Source organism: Fundulus heteroclitus, chromosome 11 (genome assembly GCF_011125445.2).
Source record: "Fundulus heteroclitus isolate FHET01 chromosome 11, MU-UCD_Fhet_4.1, whole genome shotgun sequence".
Classification (NCBI taxonomy): Eukaryota; Metazoa; Chordata; class Actinopteri; order Cyprinodontiformes; family Fundulidae; genus Fundulus; species Fundulus heteroclitus.
In genome coordinates this window covers 11,349,119-11,369,059 of record NC_046371.1, presented here as the reverse complement: position 1 = coordinate 11,369,059, position 19,941 = coordinate 11,349,119, and the positions used below count along the sequence as shown (strand labels likewise).

General features: G+C 39.1%; 2 protein-coding genes across 2 annotated transcripts; one reads left to right on the top strand and one right to left on the bottom strand.

The window, feature by feature from the left end:
• The first annotated feature begins 274 nt into the window (after positions 1 to 274).
• ube2b (ubiquitin-conjugating enzyme E2B (RAD6 homolog)) lies at positions 275 to 16,255 on the top strand. Its single transcript, XM_012881496.3, has 6 exons — positions 275 to 562; positions 7,221 to 7,301; positions 10,524 to 10,549; positions 12,196 to 12,285; positions 13,490 to 13,578; positions 14,779 to 16,255. The coding sequence occupies exons 1-6, from the start codon at positions 519 to 521 to the stop codon at positions 14,905 to 14,907; spliced, it is 459 nt and encodes a 152-aa protein (XP_012736950.1). The 5' UTR covers positions 275 to 518; the 3' UTR covers positions 14,908 to 16,255.
• Positions 16,256 to 16,418: 163 nt separating this feature from the next.
• On the bottom strand, positions 16,419 to 19,355 carry cdkn2aipnl (CDKN2A interacting protein N-terminal like). Its single transcript, XM_012881497.3, has 3 exons — positions 19,099 to 19,355; positions 16,792 to 16,897; positions 16,419 to 16,718 (listed from the first exon to the last, which is right to left on the bottom strand). Exons 1-3 carry the CDS (start codon positions 19,308 to 19,310, stop codon positions 16,710 to 16,712), a joined length of 327 nt encoding a protein of 108 aa, XP_012736951.2. The 5' UTR covers positions 19,311 to 19,355; the 3' UTR covers positions 16,419 to 16,709.
• Positions 19,356 to 19,941: the final 586 nt, after the last annotated feature.

Here is a 19,941-nt window from a genome sequence, read left to right as displayed (position 1 = left end):
TATGCTTTTTTAACTGGTGTTTTTTTTTTTTTAAACTTGTTTTCTGTACGAAATTAACCCATATATATATATATATATATATATATATATATATATATATATATATATATATATATATATATATATATATATTACTTTTCAATAATAAACACTCCTGCACATTTGATAAAGTCTCAGGTTGTGTATTAAGGTAATTATTACTTTTACATTTGGCGTGAAATGAAGCAGGTGAATCTCTGAATACATTCCTACAGAATTACTGCAGACTTTCGGCGGGGAGGCGTAGTGGTGGAGCTTTTATTGAACAGGAGCGTTGATTGTGACACATGAGGGTTGCGCCTCTGTTGGCCTCAGCACTGCAACCAGCCGACGTCAACCATAAATAACGAGCTAGCCAGTTGTTGTTTTGGGGGAATAAGAAAAGAGCTGCAAGCGGAAGAAACACCGGATTTGGGCTTTTTTCCCCCTTCGCTCGTTTAGTTTTTTCAATTTATTTTAAAAAATATACAGCTGAAGCAATGTCCACGCCCGCAAGGAGACGGTTAATGAGGGATTTTAAAAGGTAAAGACGCCGTTTGTGGAAGCCGCCGCTTCTGTTGTTCTGTGTTTAAGCTAGCAGCGTTAGCCCGACGAAGCTAGTTAGCTTAGCGTCAGCCCCGGTTGAAGACAATACTGCTCATACTAGGACACATTTTACCGTCTAAAAATGTCCCACACCGAATAATATCTGTGTCTTTCTTTGATAGCAGTTGGTTTTTAGTCCGGGCCTAAACGTAACGTCTTAACTGTTGATGACGAAAGGCTCGTTTTAGCTTTTATGTTCTTATGAAATTACGCCAGTGTTTTTGGTGTTTGTGATGAGTTTTCCTTTCCGTTTAAGCTTCAACATTGCTTGCTTTACAGTAACGCAGGAAGTCTAAAATCAGTATGGATGAAAGGTTTCTCACAGCTATTTGACTGGTTAATGGAAATTAGACACAAAGTTAACAGAAATCTGCTTATTTAGCAATAGGTAGGGTTATCATTGTCCGATGCTAAGGTAGAAACACTCAGACGAACTGTTTATATATATATATATATATATATATATATATATATATATATATATATATATATATATATATATATATATATATATATATATATATGCTTTCGATTTTCCATTTCAGGGATGGAGATTTCGGGGATTTTTTTTTTTGTCGAGGAAAGCACCGGCTTTATAGTGGCTATATAAATTCCTGCCACCTCTTCTTTAGGCGCTTATGTAATCAACAACTTCATATTTTCTATATTAAAATGTCAGCATTTACAATTAATATAGGACTGTCACAATTTATATTACTGTACATTATTAGATTTGGGGAATTTAACAAATAGACAAGCAAACAGTTATTGGTATAGGGCTGTAGGTTTTGATTGTGGTCTTGAAAATCATTGTTAATAACATTAGAAATAAACAGCTACTGCTCCTAAAATAACAGTATTATGGTTTTAACCATTTGTAACATTTATTTTTGATTTTTGTCTCCGCCTTTAAGTCTGAGACTACAGTTTTTTTTTTTTTCCCCCACCGGAAAAAATAATTACTACTTCCAGTTTAGGGGAGGAGGAGTTAATGTCTCTCTAGCCACTAAGAGATTAATAGACAAGGTCCTTGTCCACAGCAACACAGGAGAAGGAAGAGCTTAGCCGAAAGGCAAAACTTTTGATTTACCAGTCTGTCTACATTCAGACCAATGAGAAAGTCCCAGCAGTTTAGTTGAGGTGGTTTGGGCACCTGATCAGGTTGTTTAAACTACCTGGGAGGCCTGGGATCCTCCTGAATGAGCCGTTAAGTGTCCCTGGGCAAAAAAAAAAAAAAAAAAAGGAGATGTATGGATTACCATCCTGAACCTTTTACTTCCACACCCAGATCATTGAAAGGTAGAAGTGTAAGGCTGGATAAGGCTGGTCAAAACTATCATAATATACCTGTCAAATGTAGTAAATTCAAGTGCATTTTGGGCAGAATATTTAACCTTTTTTACAGTTTCTGGCCTTAAAGAGTGACACGGGGAGTATAACGAGCCGATCTCGGCTGGTTAAGTTGTCCGGCTAGCTGCTCAGGTAACCATAACACTGGGCTGCTTACAGCTCTCTTAGGTTGCCCACTGTGGTTAAAAACCTGATTTAACATCCTGACACGTTTCTTTGTGTGAAATAATTCAGAACCGATAACTTTCTTTTATTGGTTTAGCAGTGGATAAGTGTAAGAGTTTTCTTTTAGCCAGCTGACTGGCAGTGTGCAGCAGCAAGCGGAGGAGGGGGCAATGCTGCGTTTACTCTATGCTCAACACATCTGGAGAAAAATCCGACAACTTCTGCCATCTTATTTAAACCACATGACTCAAAATCTAGTGTTATTAAAAGTAACTTTAAAAAAAAACAGGCCTTAGTCTGTTTGTAAGTAATATCACAATTATGGTGTGCAGAGAAAACTAAAAATGGAACGCTTACCTGAGAAGACACTGCTACTAAAACTCACCGTTCCCCGTCTGTTGCCGTGCTCCATATGGCACCCTGTGGCGCTGGATATATGCTTTGTTATTCACAATCAAGAGACTGTAAGAAACTCTACAATAAAACCCACAAAACCTTAAAGCAGGATGGATAAGGTGTCGCTGTAACTCTACTCTGCTGTGCCAGTCCCCAGGTGGTGAACTTTAACACCGAGGCAGACGAAACACAGTTGCTCTGCATGAATCGGTCTTGTGTGTCCCACACCAATACTGGCTTACTGCGCTCCATCTTGCGTTCTATTGCTTAGCCCCAATTCTTTGAAATGTTTTTCATAGAATACTTTTCACATGTTTACAGGGTAGATTTTACTGTCGAATGAATAACTCAATCTAGGATTAGGTCTTAAATTATTTTTTTCCCCAACAATCTTATTGGTAAAACATTTTTTTTTTTAACCATTGCAGTCATTTTATACCTAATAAAAAAGGTTTTTGCCTTCACATGTAATAAAGATGGTTGGGTTTAGGTTAAAAAATGACATTTAGGAATAATTGGTGGATGCATAGCAGTAAAAGTAGGTTCCCCGTTTATTCACAGGCCATCGCATTAATATATTTAGGGCCGGATGATAATTCAATAACAACATATATCGAGCGATAGACGTGTGGTGCAATAGTAAAAAACAAAAAAGTTCAATAGAACAATTTTCCTTGTTTTGCATTCCAGCCTATCATGTGGGTTAATGCTAGGCCGCTACATACTCCCAGCCAATCACAACACAGACCCAGGAACTCGCTGTCACCAAGCTCCGCCCCTTCCAAGAGTTCAGAGAGGACATGCGCTTTTTTATTGTTTAACTTACAGATTTGGTAATAAGCTGGTTGAATTCAGTGTTTGTGTTTTCTTTATCTTAAAGGTGCATAGCGATAATATTATTTATTATGTAATTTATATGTCAGTACCTCACTCTGGTAGGATACAACGTTTTTATGAAAGATCACGTCCTACGGGCATATTAGTTGTTATTTTGGTGTTTTTATGCTTTGTTTTTGCTCAATTCGTGTTAAATTACGATTTTAACGGAAGTACGTACTGGAAATGCTCAGCAGGGGTTAAAACAAGGAAGCAGCTAACGGCTATTAGCATCTCCCAGCGAAACAATGAAGAGAGGTCCAAGATCCAGTGAAAAAAAAGCGCAAAAAATATGTTTCCAAGAGGAAAATGACTGGAATGTCGCTGGGAATATAGTATGAACGTTGGTGTTCACTGAAGCTGCGGAGGCTCAGATGTGACCACAGAGTTGACTACATGTTCTGATATGAGGCTCTTACTGTTGCTGTAGATCGGTGTATTTAATTAATAACGGTTGGTCTTCGATCACACCAAGCTGCCGCTTTACTGGGATGCCCTGCAGAGGGTCACGCTCGGTCTGGCATTATTTACAAGTGATTTATAAATTAAGCAAACATTGTGATAGTTCTGCGATAATGCCGCTATATGTCACCACATCTGTTTATATTGGTAAATCGCGCCTGAGAGCGAATTTATCTTTTGGCTCAAAAAGGACCATCAAAACACTATCAAGATGTAGGCTTGGTGTATTTAACCTTATTTTGTCATGATCAAACCTTTTTTTTTTTTTTTATAAGCATATTACGTTTTTTAAATAGGTCATTAAGCAACAATATAAAATGGCCTGGGCTGTATTTAAAATATGTTTTGAAGAATTTGTTGACAACTATTGATCTTTATCGATATGCATTTTTTTTCTATATCATTCAGCCATAACACAGGCTTCTAAAATTGGTCAAGGCAAGTTTTTCTGAGGGAACCATTAACCACAAACTAGATGGCCTTAATTTGCATCTGATTTAGAGCAGGTTTAATTCATCACCGTCAAAACACATGGAATTTTTCCCCAATTAAAATCATTTTGTGGCACATGTGGCCTTTTTATTTGTCAGTAGCCTGACAAAGAGACATACGGCACTGGTCCGCAGGCCAGGTCTCCACTAAGGCTACCATAGATGGGTCGCCCGCCCTACCCCTGCGTCACCACTGTGTCCCACAGAAGCACTTCTAACCACCAGTTACCTACGACTGTGATTTACTCCAGATCTACAGTACGCTGACATGTCAATAATTTCAGTAAAACAAAGTAACTCTCACTGTTTCCCAGTCAATACACTGAGTAGTGCACCTTTCACATCACTAAAAGAGGTTAATTATAGTGGGTTTGTCTGCAGCAGGCCCATTAGAAAGGGATCCATTAGAAAGACATCTTATCAGCTTACCAGATTTAATTGCTGCAATTCTTGATATAATCCATATTTAGTCTAGACACGGGGTTATATAGGGCATTTAGATGCTGTATAGTCATCCCTGTACGTGTCCTGTTCATATTAGTGATCAAAAGCAAGACTTTGATAACATGGTTCAAATAAGCAGCTCTCAGGCAGCTAATTCCAGCAAGCTAAATTTATTTTTAATGTTTATTCTGTCCTAACACCCTAATCGGCAACAGACTGATGTTGGAGGATTAATTTAAAACGCCGGCTCTGATCTGCTCATGTCTTGGTTGCTTGGCACTTGTCGCTGTAGCCCCTTGGACTGCATGTCCCAGAGATCATTCGTCATAACCACCCGGGCCAGCTCAAATTGTGAGACAACACCTCAGGGTATCAGCCATGGCAGATCCGTATTTAAAGATTTCTGTTTTAGATTAAACACTTGTGTTGTAAACTGATGTGGAGCATAAAAGACTGAGTAGAACGTTAACGTTCTTGATGAGGACTAGGACAGGAGCATTCAGGAGCCACAGACTGGTCCATACAGGATGTCGAATACGATAAGTAATTTGTTGCTCTTAGCAATTTCAGAAAGAAATGTAGATGTTTTGATTATTTTCAAACTTCAAAACCTGCTACCGGTGTTATTAGATCCACCCACGTGACATTCTTTAGATATTTGTTAGTTACTTGTTCGATGGAGTTCCTGGACATGGTAAACAGTTGGTGACTTAATAGGAAGTGAGTAAAAAAATAGCAGTTTTCTGTCTGTGGTAGAAAAGATGTGAAACAAATGTCCAGTGGCGAGAAAAACTAGAACTCAAGGCTATAACTATAGATCTTCAGGATGTTTAACACTTGATTATACAATTGATTATAAAGCGATTTAATTAAAATTCAGTTTATTGAGATTCAATTTTTGGAAAATCTGGATTTTATTTTGCCAATGCACTCATTGGTCGTCCATGAAGAGAATAGCATGCAATGCTGAATATGTCTAGGAAAATATGTTGTCAATATATTGCAAAGAAGATTTTTTATTCTTTTACCATAAGACGAGGCACTTTCATTTAATTCATTTACTTTTTTTTTTAAGTTAGTTTGAAGTTACACAGGTGAAGCCTGTTCTAAGCTCATTGTGCAATACCACTAGCAGAAAACATTTTATGTTTTCATTGTTTACAAATTATCTTACAAATGATCCATCTTGTTTTAGAAGCCCGTTTCACAGCTTGGATTTAGTTACACTTTGAATTCAGGTCAAGTCCCAGATGAAATGCTAGACATAAAAACAGGTTTGGAAAAAATGGTAACTTTTTAATATCTTTTTGTGAAATGAAAATGGAGGGGGAAAAAATCGATTAAACAGACTTGGTATAATAAAATTTGAGATTTCATTTTTAAGCAGTATCGCCCATCCCTACTTGATCAATTGCATTAATTCTAGAAAAGAAATCCATAAAAGATTTAAATAAATGTTTAGAATCTAAACATTTGCACATCAAAGTCAGTCAGGAAGAAGTTTAGTTACAGAGTCGACTGTACAGGGCAGAGAGAAGTCGCAGCACACGACATTTCCTGCTGCATCGCTTCTGCAAGGCTTAAATATCCTGCTGCAGACTTACTTTCTGTTCTGCAGAGGTGACAACAAAACATCATCAAAGCCTCGTCACAGCTTTGGTCATTTCCCTATAGACATTCCTTAACTCTCAAGTACACCAGTGTTTTAAATACAGATTGTTTTGCTAATAGCTTACCAAAACAACACAGTTTTTAAATATTTAAATCAAAATGCCCCCTATTTCTTTAGCTGTGAGTGTTTTTAATTTGCTAAAGAAAATGGCAGAAAACCAGTTTGTTCTGCAGCACGTGTAAAATATGCTCTCAGACACCTTCTCTGAAATGATGCCCTTTAGGGGAGTATGACAATAATGGGGGTATTTTTATTCTCCCCCACCCCATTTCCTCTCGACCTTTCCGTGCAATGGAGATGTTGACCAAACCGTGCCTCCAGACCTTTGCATAACCTTTTTTGTTTTAAGTTATTTCCAACTTGAAGTGCAGCAGAGGGCATCTCTGGTGGAGGTGGCGTGTGCAGCACCGGGGCTTTGATGCCTACGGGGGTTTCCATCAACAGAACAGTAGAGCCTCTGAGCCTTCAGTGGCATATGTTGGCTGACATCTGAGGGTTGCATGGGCAGTGTGTGGCTGATCCTGTAAGCCTGGATCTGCATACAGTGTCATGTTCCTTGTTTTGTTAGATAATTGTCCTGTCGTCAAGGTGTTTTATTAGTTGCCTCACGCTCAGCTCATTCATCACTCCCTCTGGCTGTTCTTCCTTTTGTTCTTAGTTATTATTTCGTTTTTTTTCCCAGCCTCTTCCTGTCTCTTTTTCTCTCCTCCGTAACGTTTCTTTTCCCCCTCGTTTCTCAGACTTCAGGAAGATCCTCCCACTGGTGTGAGCGGAGCGCCGTCCGAGAACAACATCATGCTTTGGAACGCTGTTATTTTTGGGTGAGTCATGTTGCCATGTTCTAAATCCAGCTCCGCCCCACTGGCTCCGCTGTGCCTTTTGTGATGCACGTTTTCTGCAGCCCGCTCCAGTCATTGTGCTCCACTTCCCCTCCGTCCACCTCTTTTTATAAAAAAAAAAATACTGCAGTTGATAAACTCTAGGGTTGTGCACTTCTAGCCGGTGGCTCCAACAATCCGATTCATTTTAGTGGCAGAACTGTTCAGTACTAAACGATTCACCCCTTAATCACGATGTGGTTGGAGTCATTTAATTCAGGGTTTTAATAATGGGTTTATTTCAGTGTGACAACAAAAGGCAATCAATAAAATTTGGGGTGGTATACCCATTTACGACCGCATTAAAACAACCTTGCACAAACGACTCAGTGAACTGAAAAAATGTATCCAAACTTCAAAGCACAGATGCAAGCAGCATCAAGGACCACTTCAGCAGCAACAATCCATGCGACGTGTGGAGAAACATCCCGGATTATAATGACCCGGCTCTCCCCGACGCCGTAAACAGATTTTGCAGGCGTCTATTCTCCAAGCAGCAGGGAGCCCTGAACGTCTTCCCCAGCCAGCGGGAGCACCATCAGCTCCTCCACCAGGTGACCTCCTCCTTCAAGAAGGTCAACACCAACAAGGCTGCAGGTCCAGACATGGTGTCAGGTCATGGGCTGACCAGCTAGCAGGGGTCTTTCTGGACATCTTCAACCTCCCTTCAGCTCTCCATGTAGGGCCCTATAATTTCCGCGATCGCGGAATTGGCAAATTAACGCGGAATCTAGTGTAAACGCGGAATTTCTACATTTGAAATGAAATTCTGTTTTTGTGTGGGAGAAGAACGTACGTCTGGGGGAAATGCACACCGGGGGACGCAAATCTGCGCGACACAACCCCTCCCGCTCTGTCATTTCAGCTTCCCCCCCGCTATCCCCCATCAAAACATTGAAAAAAATGGCGAAGCGGCTCTCCACAGCTCCGCTTTCGGCGAAAAAGTTGAGAAACACTGAGGCTGACATCCCTTTGGAAAAGATGACAAAACTGTGGCCGTTTCTAAAGAAGCACTGCAAACAGGGAGGAGCCCTACCTGGAAATGTAAGCAGTCTTCGCCAACTTCACCTACTCGTATTGAGAGGTCCTATTTTATTTTTTTACTTGGAAAAAGCTAATGGAGCACTTTTATTTATAACAATTGGTTCATAACCATTAATATTTTGTTAGTACTTAGAGTGCAGTGTTATGTTGCCTCAAATTTAAGGTCATTCCTATTTTATTTTTGTACATTTTAATCATCAACATTAAAAGCACATTCTTTTTACGACTGAAATAACAGTAAAGGGTAAAAAAAAATGAATTCGTAAAAATTAAAACGGAAAAAAATGAATTTTCAAAAATTAAAACGGAAAAAACGGAATTTGGGAAAAAATAAAACTGATTTTATAGGGCCCTATCCATGGTCACTACCTGCCTGAAATCATCCATCATTGCGCCAGTCCCCCCCAAAAAAACAACAACCATCACCTGCCTCAATGACTCCTCTGCAGCATCCTAACTCCTATGTCAGGATGCTCTTCATGGACTTAAACTCAGCATTAACACCTTACTACCAGACATGCTGGCTCTGAAGCTCCACAGCCTGGGATTATCTCCACCTCTCTGCTCCTGGATCAGTGACATCCTCACCAACAGGCCCCAGGTGGTGAGACTAGGGAACATCTGCTCCACTGATCCTCACTACAGGAACGCCACAGGGTTGTGTCCTCAGCCCTGCTCTCTTCACCCTTTTAACCCAGGAATGTTCTGCTGTCCACCCCACAAACACAGTGGTGAAGTTTGCAGACGACACCACTGTAGTGGGTTTCATCTCCAACAATGATTGAGCTCACTATAGAGATGAGGTCAGCAATCTGACACCAGTGGTGCTCCAGGAACTACCTGATCCTGAACGTCAGCAAGACTGAGGAGGTGATGGTGGACTACAGGAGGTCCAGGAAGACTAAAGACGCTCCTCTCTGCATACAGGGGGAGGTGTGGACATCATTAAGTTCCTGAGCATCCAGATCTCCTCTGACCTCCTGGTCCATAAACACCTCCCATCTAGTGAAGAGGGCCCAACGGCCGCTCTTCTTCCTCAGGAAACTGCAAAGAACTGGACTTCCTACTAAGCTGCAAAATTTTTTTCACAAAGCTACAAAGTGGTTTATGTCTTAGCATAACTGTGTGCTGTGGGAGCTGCACAGTGAAGGAGAGGAGGAACTTAGATCAGGAGGTGAGGACAGCAGAGGGAATTGTGGGATGCCGTCTGCAGGAACTGGACTCAGTTTATGCTACATGAGTTTAGAGAAGGGTCAGACGCATCGCCACAGATCTTACCCACCAGGATTGTGCAAAGTTTGCCGCTCTTCCATCAGGGAAACGTTTCAGGAACATCAAATCCAAAACAAACAAACTTAAAAACAGCTTCTTCACAAAAGCTGTGAGGGCTATCGCCCCCTGCTGAGAGGATGAGTCTGTTACACATCACGGTATCACTACTGTGAATGCATATTTTTACTCACTCTTAACTTATCAGGAATGTTTCATTGCACAGTTCTGTATATTAAGGTTTAAGAAGATTGCTCAGAATTTACTGTATCATCAAAGAAGCTTTAAGTGATTAATTGATGCAACACAGAAAATCATATTTAAAAAAACGACTGACTTTCAGAACTCGGTACGAGTCCTAGCGGACCCTAAAGAAAGTTTTGCACACTTGGGCTTCTCAGTAACATGGTTGGCCAGTGCAGCCAACTGGCTGACTTCATCTCTATATCCAAAAACAGAAGTCTGTCTGTTGTGACTACATGTACACGTTGCTACTAGATTTAATCCCCAAAAACACGTCCGCCAATCGGTGTATATGAGCCTCCCTGGGAAACACAGCTGAACATCTTGTGGAGCTGCAGGAGATTTGAAAATAGACTGGGAGACAATGAAGTGACCTTGTTGCTCAGTTACATGCTGAGAATGTAAAATACTAAATGTTTTCATGCTAAATAAAGTTTAAAGAATAATGAGAAACAATGGGTGAATTTGATACATAATTAAAACTTCAACACCAGAACAAACAGGTTTAATGTGTAACTGTAAATTTTACTAAAGGTAACGCTCTGCTTCAGATGATCAGGTCGGTTTTGGACTCTGGTAATAAGTACCCTCTCTTTTTGCCTTCTGCAGGCCTGTGGGAACACCATTTGAAGATGGTAAGTCCTGTGTTGGATTTATTGGGTTCGTACACTGAATATTATTGAACTTAGCCTCTCACTGAGATTCGACCTAATGAAGCCCCTGATCTGTAAAATGTTGCTGCAACAGTGAAATGTCTGTTATTCACCTGACAGATGGACCTGTATTAGGGCTGGGCGATATGGATTAAAAGATAAATCTCCGATTTTATCATACCAAATTCGATTAATCAATTTTTTTTTCCCTCCTTTTTGTTTCACAAAAAGAAATTAAAGAAATTATTTTAAAACCTTGCTTTTATGTCAAGCATTTCGTCAGGGAGTTGACCTGAATTCAAAGTGCAACTAAAAACAAGCTGTGAAACATGCTTGTAAAACAAGATGGCAGCCATGCCATTATAAACAATGAAAATATAACAAAACATTTGCTGCTAGTGGTATTACACATTGAGCTAAGAACAGGCTTCACTGCACTTGGGATCTTCAAACTAAGTTTAAAAAAAAAAAAAGTAAATGAAGTACCTCGTATTATGGTTAAAAAAAAGTTTCCACTTAACAATATTTTGACAATACATTTGCCTAAACATATATTCAGCATCACATGCTGTTCTCTTCATGGAAACCCAATGAGTGTATTGGCAAAATAAAAATCCAGATTTTCCAAAAATGAAATCTTAAAGAATTGTAAATTCGAATTAATCGATTAAATCGATTTATTGCCCAGCCCTAACCTGTATGCTAAAGTCACACTTTAGTTTATACACTGGACACCTGCAAGTACTTTAGGAGGGTAGTGCATGTTTTAAAGGTCCTTAATCCTCACACACATGAACTTCACACATTCTTCATTCAATTCCCACTAAAAACAACAGTTAGTTGCATAATAATGGCGTGTTTTCAAATAGTCACATCTTTGTTCATAGTTGGTTTCAAACACAGTATAGATTTTTGTTTCTGCAATATTGCAGCTGTGTGTAACTAACTCAAAGCTTTTCTTTTGAGCTTCCTAATTTGTAATCACTAGTGTTTTCAGTAAAAGGAATCCAATCTTCTCCACAGACACATGGGAGTTTCCAGAAACCAACACAGTTGTACTTCCTCTGTGAACGCCATTTTTAAAGGATGAAAACTCTTTATATTATTAAGGCAAACACAGTTTCTGAAGTGCCAATCACACTGTTTAGCAAAAAACCGGCTGTGAGTTGTAAAAACCGGCAACAGAGTAGGCTGGCTGATGCTGTGTGGGCTCGTCTACGGTATTTAGCTCTGGTACGTCACTTTTTAAGAGCAAGAATTTGTTTGGTCTGCAAGGGTCTTCATGCTAATCTTACAGGGTGATCTGTTTAGACTTATTCAGCATTTTATTCACCTTGATTGGACGTATAGGCATGTGTCTGTGGGTAACTGAACTATGGATGGGCACTGCATGGAAAGTAAAACAAATTACTTTTAGACTTAGTATCAGTATGGGTTACCTTTTTAACATTAGTTGTCAGGCGCCTTCATCCATTATGTCTGTCTTGTCCTTCACAACAAGAGGTTTGTCACAGTAAAGGATGTTTAGAGTCTGATCTTGGGTTTCTTTGGCTGTCAGCAGCATTCTCATTTTTTTTTCATACCTGCGTCTTTCTTGCAACGTAAAAGCTCCGTTTCTGTCTCTGCAGGAACATTTAAGCTGCTGATAGAGTTTTCGGAGGAGTATCCAAACAAGCCCCCCACAGTTCGGTTTGTCTCCAAAATGTTTCATCCAAATGGTAGGTGACCCCCCCCCCCCCCCAACCCGTGTCCTGATGAAGATCTTTACTGTTTTGACTCATTTATTTCACATTTTTCTAACGTAGAAACGGACATTTGAAACAGAAAAATCATTTAGATGTATCTGAAAACTAGTATTCATATTAATTTTTTGTTTCATTAAAAAAAAATGTTTTTTAGAAATAAATAAATTATAATCTCATAAGGAAATCAGCATGTAGTTTACGTCATCGTGCAGTATTTACAACCTGCTTAGTTGTCTAATAAACTCTCTCCTGATCCCATTGCTTACATAAAATATATTGAGGATGAATTCTTAAATCAGTTTCCCATCCGAAAGGGGTTTTTCTTCCTCTTTGATTAAATTCTGATTTATCAATTTATTTTGCTTTTTGTTTTGTTTTTGCATGTCCGCTGACATTTTAGACATTGCATAAGTAATATGGAATATCTGTTTTTATTTTAGAAACACCTGATTAAATGAAGGTTAGAAGGCAAAGTTCGAAATGATGGAATACATGAAGCTATAATTTCATTCTTCTGGTTCTACTCATCTCTTCCCTAGACACAGTTGGACTTAAAATCTCCCTGGGGAAAAAATGTATTTAAAATTATACACAAATGGTTGCTTCCAGGGTTATTCAAAATAATTGGCTTCCAAGAGAAACAAACAAGTTTCACGATGTTAATTAAATGTGACTGAAAGAGGGAAGTCGGGACTAGATGGGAACGACTGAGTGATAAAGAGAGTTAAATAACCAGGAGCCATGAGTGCTTCTTGGTAGAATAGTGATGTTAACAACATTCAATGTGATTTTAAAAATGTTTTTTTGACGGCATACATTAGCAAAAATGTATATTATTTTTTTATGTTTAGCTTTATGTTTACATCTAGGCACCTGCTTTAAACAGTATTTAGACTTAATGCTAAATCTAGACTTTTTTTTTGAAGGTCTTATCTCATTTTCTACCCAGTTATTTGTTCTGATTCATCTCCAGTCAAAAGGTTTTGTCTACATATATTAGATATGGTAAAGATGGCGGTATACTCTTATGTTTTCGTGGTAGCACATGTTTATACCCCATAAATTGTCTTAGCTGCACAGGTTTTGTTGTTCTTTTGAAATGCAATTTTCACTTTATGGAAAGGATTCATTGAAATGACCTCAAATGTTTAACTTGAGTTTTTCTTCTGTTTCCCAGTTTACGCCGATGGCAGTATATGTTTAGACATTCTTCAGAATCGCTGGAGCCCTACATATGACGTGTCGTCCATTCTCACCTCCATCCAGGTTTGTCAGTCTGACCTCCCCCTTTTTTTATTTTTATTTTTTTTATTCTGTGTTGCGTCTATATGAGCAGCGCCGGTCCTACGCTGAACTACTCCCCGGGCAAAAACCCCTCAGTGTTTCTTGTCTATTATTAATTTTGCAAGGTGAGCGGCGATTGGCTGCGAGGGCTGACCCATGCTGGTTGGAGCTTTAATAAGTCTATTATTTTTAGGAATATAGCTTAAAGTTAATCAAAACCAACATTTAGAGTCCCAGAAAATATTATTATTATTATTATTATTATTATTATTATTATATAAACCAGTTAAAAAGAGCCAACTGAAAAGTGTGTCCTGAACAATATCCACACTCGGTACTTTGTTGGGGTTTCTTTTTCATGAATCAGTCTATCAATGCAGAGGCAATCCCACAGATGAGGGTTTAGCTTAATAAACCAATTATTGGTACTTTTGGAAGCATGGAAAGGTACCGAGGTCCTCCTGGGAAATATTGGCATCTCCATACAGCTTGCTGTAAAATTTCCTGGCTGTTGGGCCCATTTACTTTGACAGCAGCGGATCAACGCCTGCAGTTAACATTACTCCTCAAATCACCACAGGATCTGGAAACTTCACAATGGACGTCGACTAACATGATATCAGTGCCTTTTCGCTCCTCCTCCAGACTCTGGGAATTTCAATATTAGATGAAATGCAAAAATGACTTTCATCTGGACCACTGTGCACCAGCCCAGACCTTTTTCCTCCTTGGCCCAGGCTGGATGCTCCTGATGTTGTCTATGGTTAAGGAACATGAGCGCTGTAGTCCAAGTCCTAGATCATCTGTGCGCTGAATCCAGAAGTCCTGATTCCAGCTGCAGTTGTTCCTGTCGCACATCCCTTTTTCTGACATACGTTCTCCTTCCACTTAACTTTCTTTCAATATTCAGGGACAAATCTCATTTTCAACTACCAGCTTTGTTTTATTTTATTTTTTTAGCCATGACTTTTGTTACCCTCCTTGCAGACAACTGTCAGGTCGGCAGTCTTCTGCCATAAATAACATTTATTATGAGGTTTCTATCGTTCTTATTCAAAACTTGTGTGTAATGAAGCAGTTAGTTTTTTTTGTTTTTGTTTTTTTTTTTCAAATAAAGAGTAAAACTCTTTAATGCCATTTTATCTCACAGCACTGTTATATTTTTTTTGTGTTGTTCTGCAGTCGTTGCTTGATGAGCCAAACCCCAACAGCCCTGCCAACAGCCAGGCGGCACAGCTCTACCAGGAAAACAAGAGGGAGTACGAAAAGAGGGTAACGGCCATTGTGGAGCAGAGCTGGGTAGATGGCTGAGCATTTCCCCCCCCCCGCTATACTCTGATCTTCATCACCCCCCTCTTCATCCTCCTCTCTTATTCAGTCTCTCATGAAGAAACAGTAACTATATGAAAACTCAAGTGCCACCCTGATAAGTAAAAAGGAAAACCAAATCTGAATGGACGTTAACTTGCTTACCAATGCATTATAGGAAATTTGGTGGGGGTGGGGGGGATTCAATCTTGTATTTGTTTTTTTTTTTTGTTTTTTTATTGCATGGTGTGGGATAAGTTATTGCTAACAAAACTTGTAATATATCTGGTTGGACTAAAGCGGTTTCACATCATCACTTTTGTTCTGCCGGTTTGGAAAAGGACACGTTAATGACCAGACCGGCATCTTTTCTTAAAAGCTGTGGAAAAAACACGGAAAATGCCTTTCAGAGCTCATAGCTTCACTATCCCTCAGTTCAGCTGATAAAGAACAGCTTCTGGTCTGTTTCTGCACATTTCTGCTTAGGTTAAGACGGATTAGGTTTGGATTCAACAAGTGTCAAGGGTCACAGGCTGCAACAGCGCGGCTGAATCACGGCTGGCCATGATGGAGTTTTATTATCAGAGAGGGAATAATGCTTGGAGATGGAGAGTCCCAGTTTTCTCCCTCCGTATTTATGTTGGCTGGAAATAAATGACAGGGTGTTTAATAAAAGCAGGTTCTGAAGCAAGATTGAAGAGCATTGGGGAGGAAGTTTGATCCTTCCACATCATGCCTGCTGATCTGTTATACACGTCAATTTTCTTTTCTTTTAATTGGAAGCTAATTGGAGGGAGCTTTTTTTTTTTTTTTAAGAAAAAAAAAATCTGAAACTTTATTTTATAATTTCCCTCCCCACACAGAACAAAGCACTTTGAATTGATTTGAAGCCAGTGACCTAAGTGTCTGTGCTTTTGATCGTTCTATTAAATCAACCCAGCTGCGTGAATATATATATAAAAAGCAAAAGTAATGCCCTTGTTTTTGCTTTAAACATATAATTTGCAGGTTTTACACAAGCTGCTGCATTTTCCTGCTGTTCAAACGTTAAGTCAAGACTTTAAGCGTTTTTCTTTTCTGGCTACAGCAGCTTTCTTGTCTGCGTTTGTTGTTTTTTTGATGAACAAAATTGCCCTTAAGCATACATTCATGACTCAACCCCGCCCAGCATCTGCTCAGTAATCAGTCCATATAAAACAAAAGTCCCCCTTTCTTAAACAGAGATGGTCATATTGTGGCTTGTGACTTATTTCACCTAGTAAACAGAATATGCTATAAAGTTTTGAGAAACAAATGTATACTTAAAATATGCTGTATAAACATAATAAAACACATTTTTCAGTCTTTGAAACATGTTTCTCTTTTGTTTCTTTTTGGTGCATCAATTGTGTCTGAAGAAACGGGCGGGTTCTCCACCCAACGTAAGGCTGATGGTGATTGCCTGCTGAAAAACCATAAGATGGCATTTATGAGATAAAGGCTTCTGCAAATTATGTATTCACGGGGCAATGTTAGAAAAAACAATGTTCTTTAATTCTGTTGTAGCACATTATAAACACGTTAAAACATGTGTCAGAATCACTGTAAATGTACACATTCATGCTTAAAAATTGACTTAAAAAAAAATTACAGGTAAAATTGAATGCAATGAGATGCTCCCATATTCAAAACTAGGAGAAAGTTTGTTCACGCAACTTTAAAAAGATCCATTAAAAACATTTTTCTAAAACCATTAAAAACGTGGTCCATGTTGGAACGAACACATCCTGAGCGTCTCCGCGTGTGATCCGAAGGGACCGGTCCGGTCATCGGCCCTGTGACGGAGCAGAAGGATTCAGCAATGGCTTTCTGTTGATGGGGTTCTGAGCGCGTCTTTTTTAAACGTACCTGCTGGCTTTTCATAATTTCATCTCTCGTCTTGAAAATCGGCGCGTCCTCCACCACGATCCCCTCGGCCATTTCCCTCACCCGTTCCAGGAGCTCTGTGCTGTAACTGCGAAGAGATCAGAGCTTCACTGGACTGCTGAGATGCTCCTGGATGTTAAACCAAGGCATCAAACTGTTTTACTGACATACAAGACACTGCAAACTGAACACAAGTACAGGACTGTCTCAGAAAATTAGAATATTGAGATAAAGTTCTTTATTTTCTGTAATGCAATTAAAAAACATGAAATGTCATACATTCTGGATTCATTACAAATCAACTGGAATATCGCAAGCATTTTATTGTTTTAATATCGCTGATTATGGCGTACAGCTGAAGAAAACTCAAAAATCCTATCTCAAAATATTAGAATATTTCCTCAGACCAAGTAAAAAAAAAAATAACAGCAAAACAAAATCAAACATTTGAAAATGTCCATTAATGCACTCAGTACACTGAGTGTTTTTCAAGGCTCAGGAAACCCTGCAGTGTTTCGAGTTAATTAGACGATTCAAGTGATTAGTTGAATAGCCTACTAGTATACTTTTTCACGATATTCTAATATTTTGAGATAGGATTTGAGTTTTCTTCAGCTGTACGCCATAATCAGCGATATTAAAACAATAAAAGGCTTGCGATATTTCAGTTGATTTGTATCCAGAATGTATGACATTTCATGTTTTTTAATTGCATTACAGAAAATAAAGAACTTTATCACAATATTCTAATTTTCTGAGACAGTCCTGTAGATATTTTCTAAAGATAAGTCTTTTTGGTGGAAATTGTGGAGGTATAAGTAATTTTAAAGGTGCATAGCCATGTTATCTGACTATACGTCAGTAGCTCACTCTGGTTGCATACAAAGTTTTTATGAAAGATTATCACGTCCTGCTGCCACGTTTGTTATTTTGGTGTTTTATGTTTTGTTTTTGCTCACTTTGTTTCGTGTTTATTTACGCATGCGCAGCAGGGGATAAAACAAGGAAGCAGCTAATGGCTATTAGCATCTCCCAGCGAAACAATTAAGAAAAAAAGTGCAAAAAAAATCTGATTCCAAGAGGGAAAAGGACTGGAGTGTAAAGCGCCGAGCTGCTGCTTTACGACGAGGCATTGCAGAGGGTAAGGCTCGGTCGGACATTATTTAATTTAGATTTGTTAATTAAGCAAACCGGCATTATGATAGTTCTGCGATACTGTCACTAGATGGCGCCACATGTTTTTATACCTGCTAATTGTGCCCAGTGCGGTGGCCATACATGCAAATGTTCGCTGATCCATTACATCCCTGACACAGAGCGGCTGGTAATGTAAGACTGAGCGCTAACAGCAACAGGCATGAGATTTTCAACTTTTAGTGTATTTTAAGTGTTTAATTTAGCTTTGAAAGTCTATCTCTGTCTCACTGTGAGCGGGAGGGAACAGCAGTATGCCTCTGTTTCACTGATAAATGGCTGGTCATCCCAACGCTGTTTTTTTTTTTTTTTACCATGTCTTTCGCTTTGCCACTAAAATTAGCGACTCAGCGCTGTTTTTTTTTTTTTTTAAATGGTGGTCGAGCTGCTTACATGCGGTATAAAACTCCTTTCTCACCGTCTAACAACCCACGTCTGATATCCACCTGGCAGGCTGCAACACACTTGTGTAAGGTGTTAACACCGTGTCATTGTTATCATGTAAATGGAAGATGAAAAGCAATATCGGCTTGAAGATTCAGCCCCAAAAATAATTGGCAGCATGTTTATCGGGCATTGATTTGCCTGATGTTAAAATAATCGGTATTGCTGTCGGCCTTGTATCGGTCGACCTCTACTGATAGTAACCATTCCCTTTGTCTCTCCAGGCCTTCATGACAATACTTAGACCAGAATGCAGGGAAGAAGCCCTTTTTGTCCTACCATCACAAATGTAAACATGTGGAGTTTCACATGTTTACCCCCAACAGATTATGCTGCCAACCTTTTATTAGGTTTAGGGGGGAAATTACTTTTTCCTCCTGGGGCCGGGCTATTTTAGGTAGCATTTTCCCCTCAACAAATAAAATCTTTCTCTGATACTGAAATCAGTTTGGTCCAAAACATTAAAGTGTGACACAAAACGGAGGGAATAAAAACACTTATATTCACCGTTGCTATTAAAATCATTTGAAAACAGACGTGTATGATTTTTTTAAACTGTCCACAACTAATTTCTAAAACACAAAGCAATTAATGTGGATCCTGTGGTCCGAAAAGGCCCCTCGGGACCGGGATCGTGGTGCGTTCACGTACCGACAGCCCATGAAGACGTTGTTGGCCCACACCATGGACAAAGACAGCAGATGGTCGAGCTGCTCCTCTTTAAAGTCGTTCATGTTCCTCAGGATGAACTCCCTCCGCGCCTCCCAGTGCTTCTCGCTCTCCCAGTAACCCCGAAACGTCTCCACCTGATTGGCAACAGCCCGGTTCTGTTGAATAAAATCCTGCACGTCCACGGAAGACATCTTTCTCCTGTGCTCCTCCACCGGGCCGGAGAAATCAACTTCCCGTGACGTCTTTTCCGAACGCTTCTTCGTGTGGGTTTCTCCTGCAGCGCCACTCTGCGGTGGAGGAGCGACATAGCAACTCATGTTGCATCCACAAGCAAAATTATGTTTGAAATCCTCCTGTTTATTTATTATGCGATTAACTCGCATAATAATTCCAATCTACTGTAAAGAACATATATACAAGCACAGAAAAACGTTAAAATACGATTCGTTTTTGTTTATTACACAGTACTCTGTGATTTAATTATTTTCTTCTAAATTTGTGTGTATATGTTTATAAGGAAAAGGTAAGTTGTATTTCTGTGATTTGGAAGTATTGTATTGTGCTTTTCCAATACAGGAAAAACATTTTTTGTTTTGGTTTATAAATCAAATAAACATGTAAGTTTATTTATTTATATAAATAGTATTTTTTTTACTCATAGTTTTATATTGTGCATAATTTGATAGATCTTTTGGTGAAACATTAAGCTAAATGTTTAATTTAATTCAGTTTGCTTAATGTTACATCTTATTACACACATTTTTACTATCACATTAGCTATCTGATGCCATTAGCTCAGATGCCAAGAATTTTGGGGCCCAC

Coding starts and splice junctions, on each gene's coding strand:
- cdkn2aipnl (XM_012881497.3), bottom strand. CDS start 19,310: ATGTCTTCCGTGGACGTGCAGGATTTTATTCAACAGAACCGGGCTGTT. Junction 16,898..19,098: donor AACGTCTTCATGGGCTGTCG/GTACGTGAACGC, acceptor ATCTCTTCGCAG/TTACAGCACAGAGCTCCTGG.
- ube2b (XM_012881496.3), top strand. CDS start 519: ATGTCCACGCCCGCAAGGAGACGGTTAATGAGGGATTTTAAAAG. Junction 563..7,220: donor TTAATGAGGGATTTTAAAAG/GTAAAGACGCCG, acceptor CTCGTTTCTCAG/ACTTCAGGAAGATCCTCCCA. Junction 12,286..13,489: donor CAAAATGTTTCATCCAAATG/GTAGGTGACCCC, acceptor TCTGTTTCCCAG/TTTACGCCGATGGCAGTATA.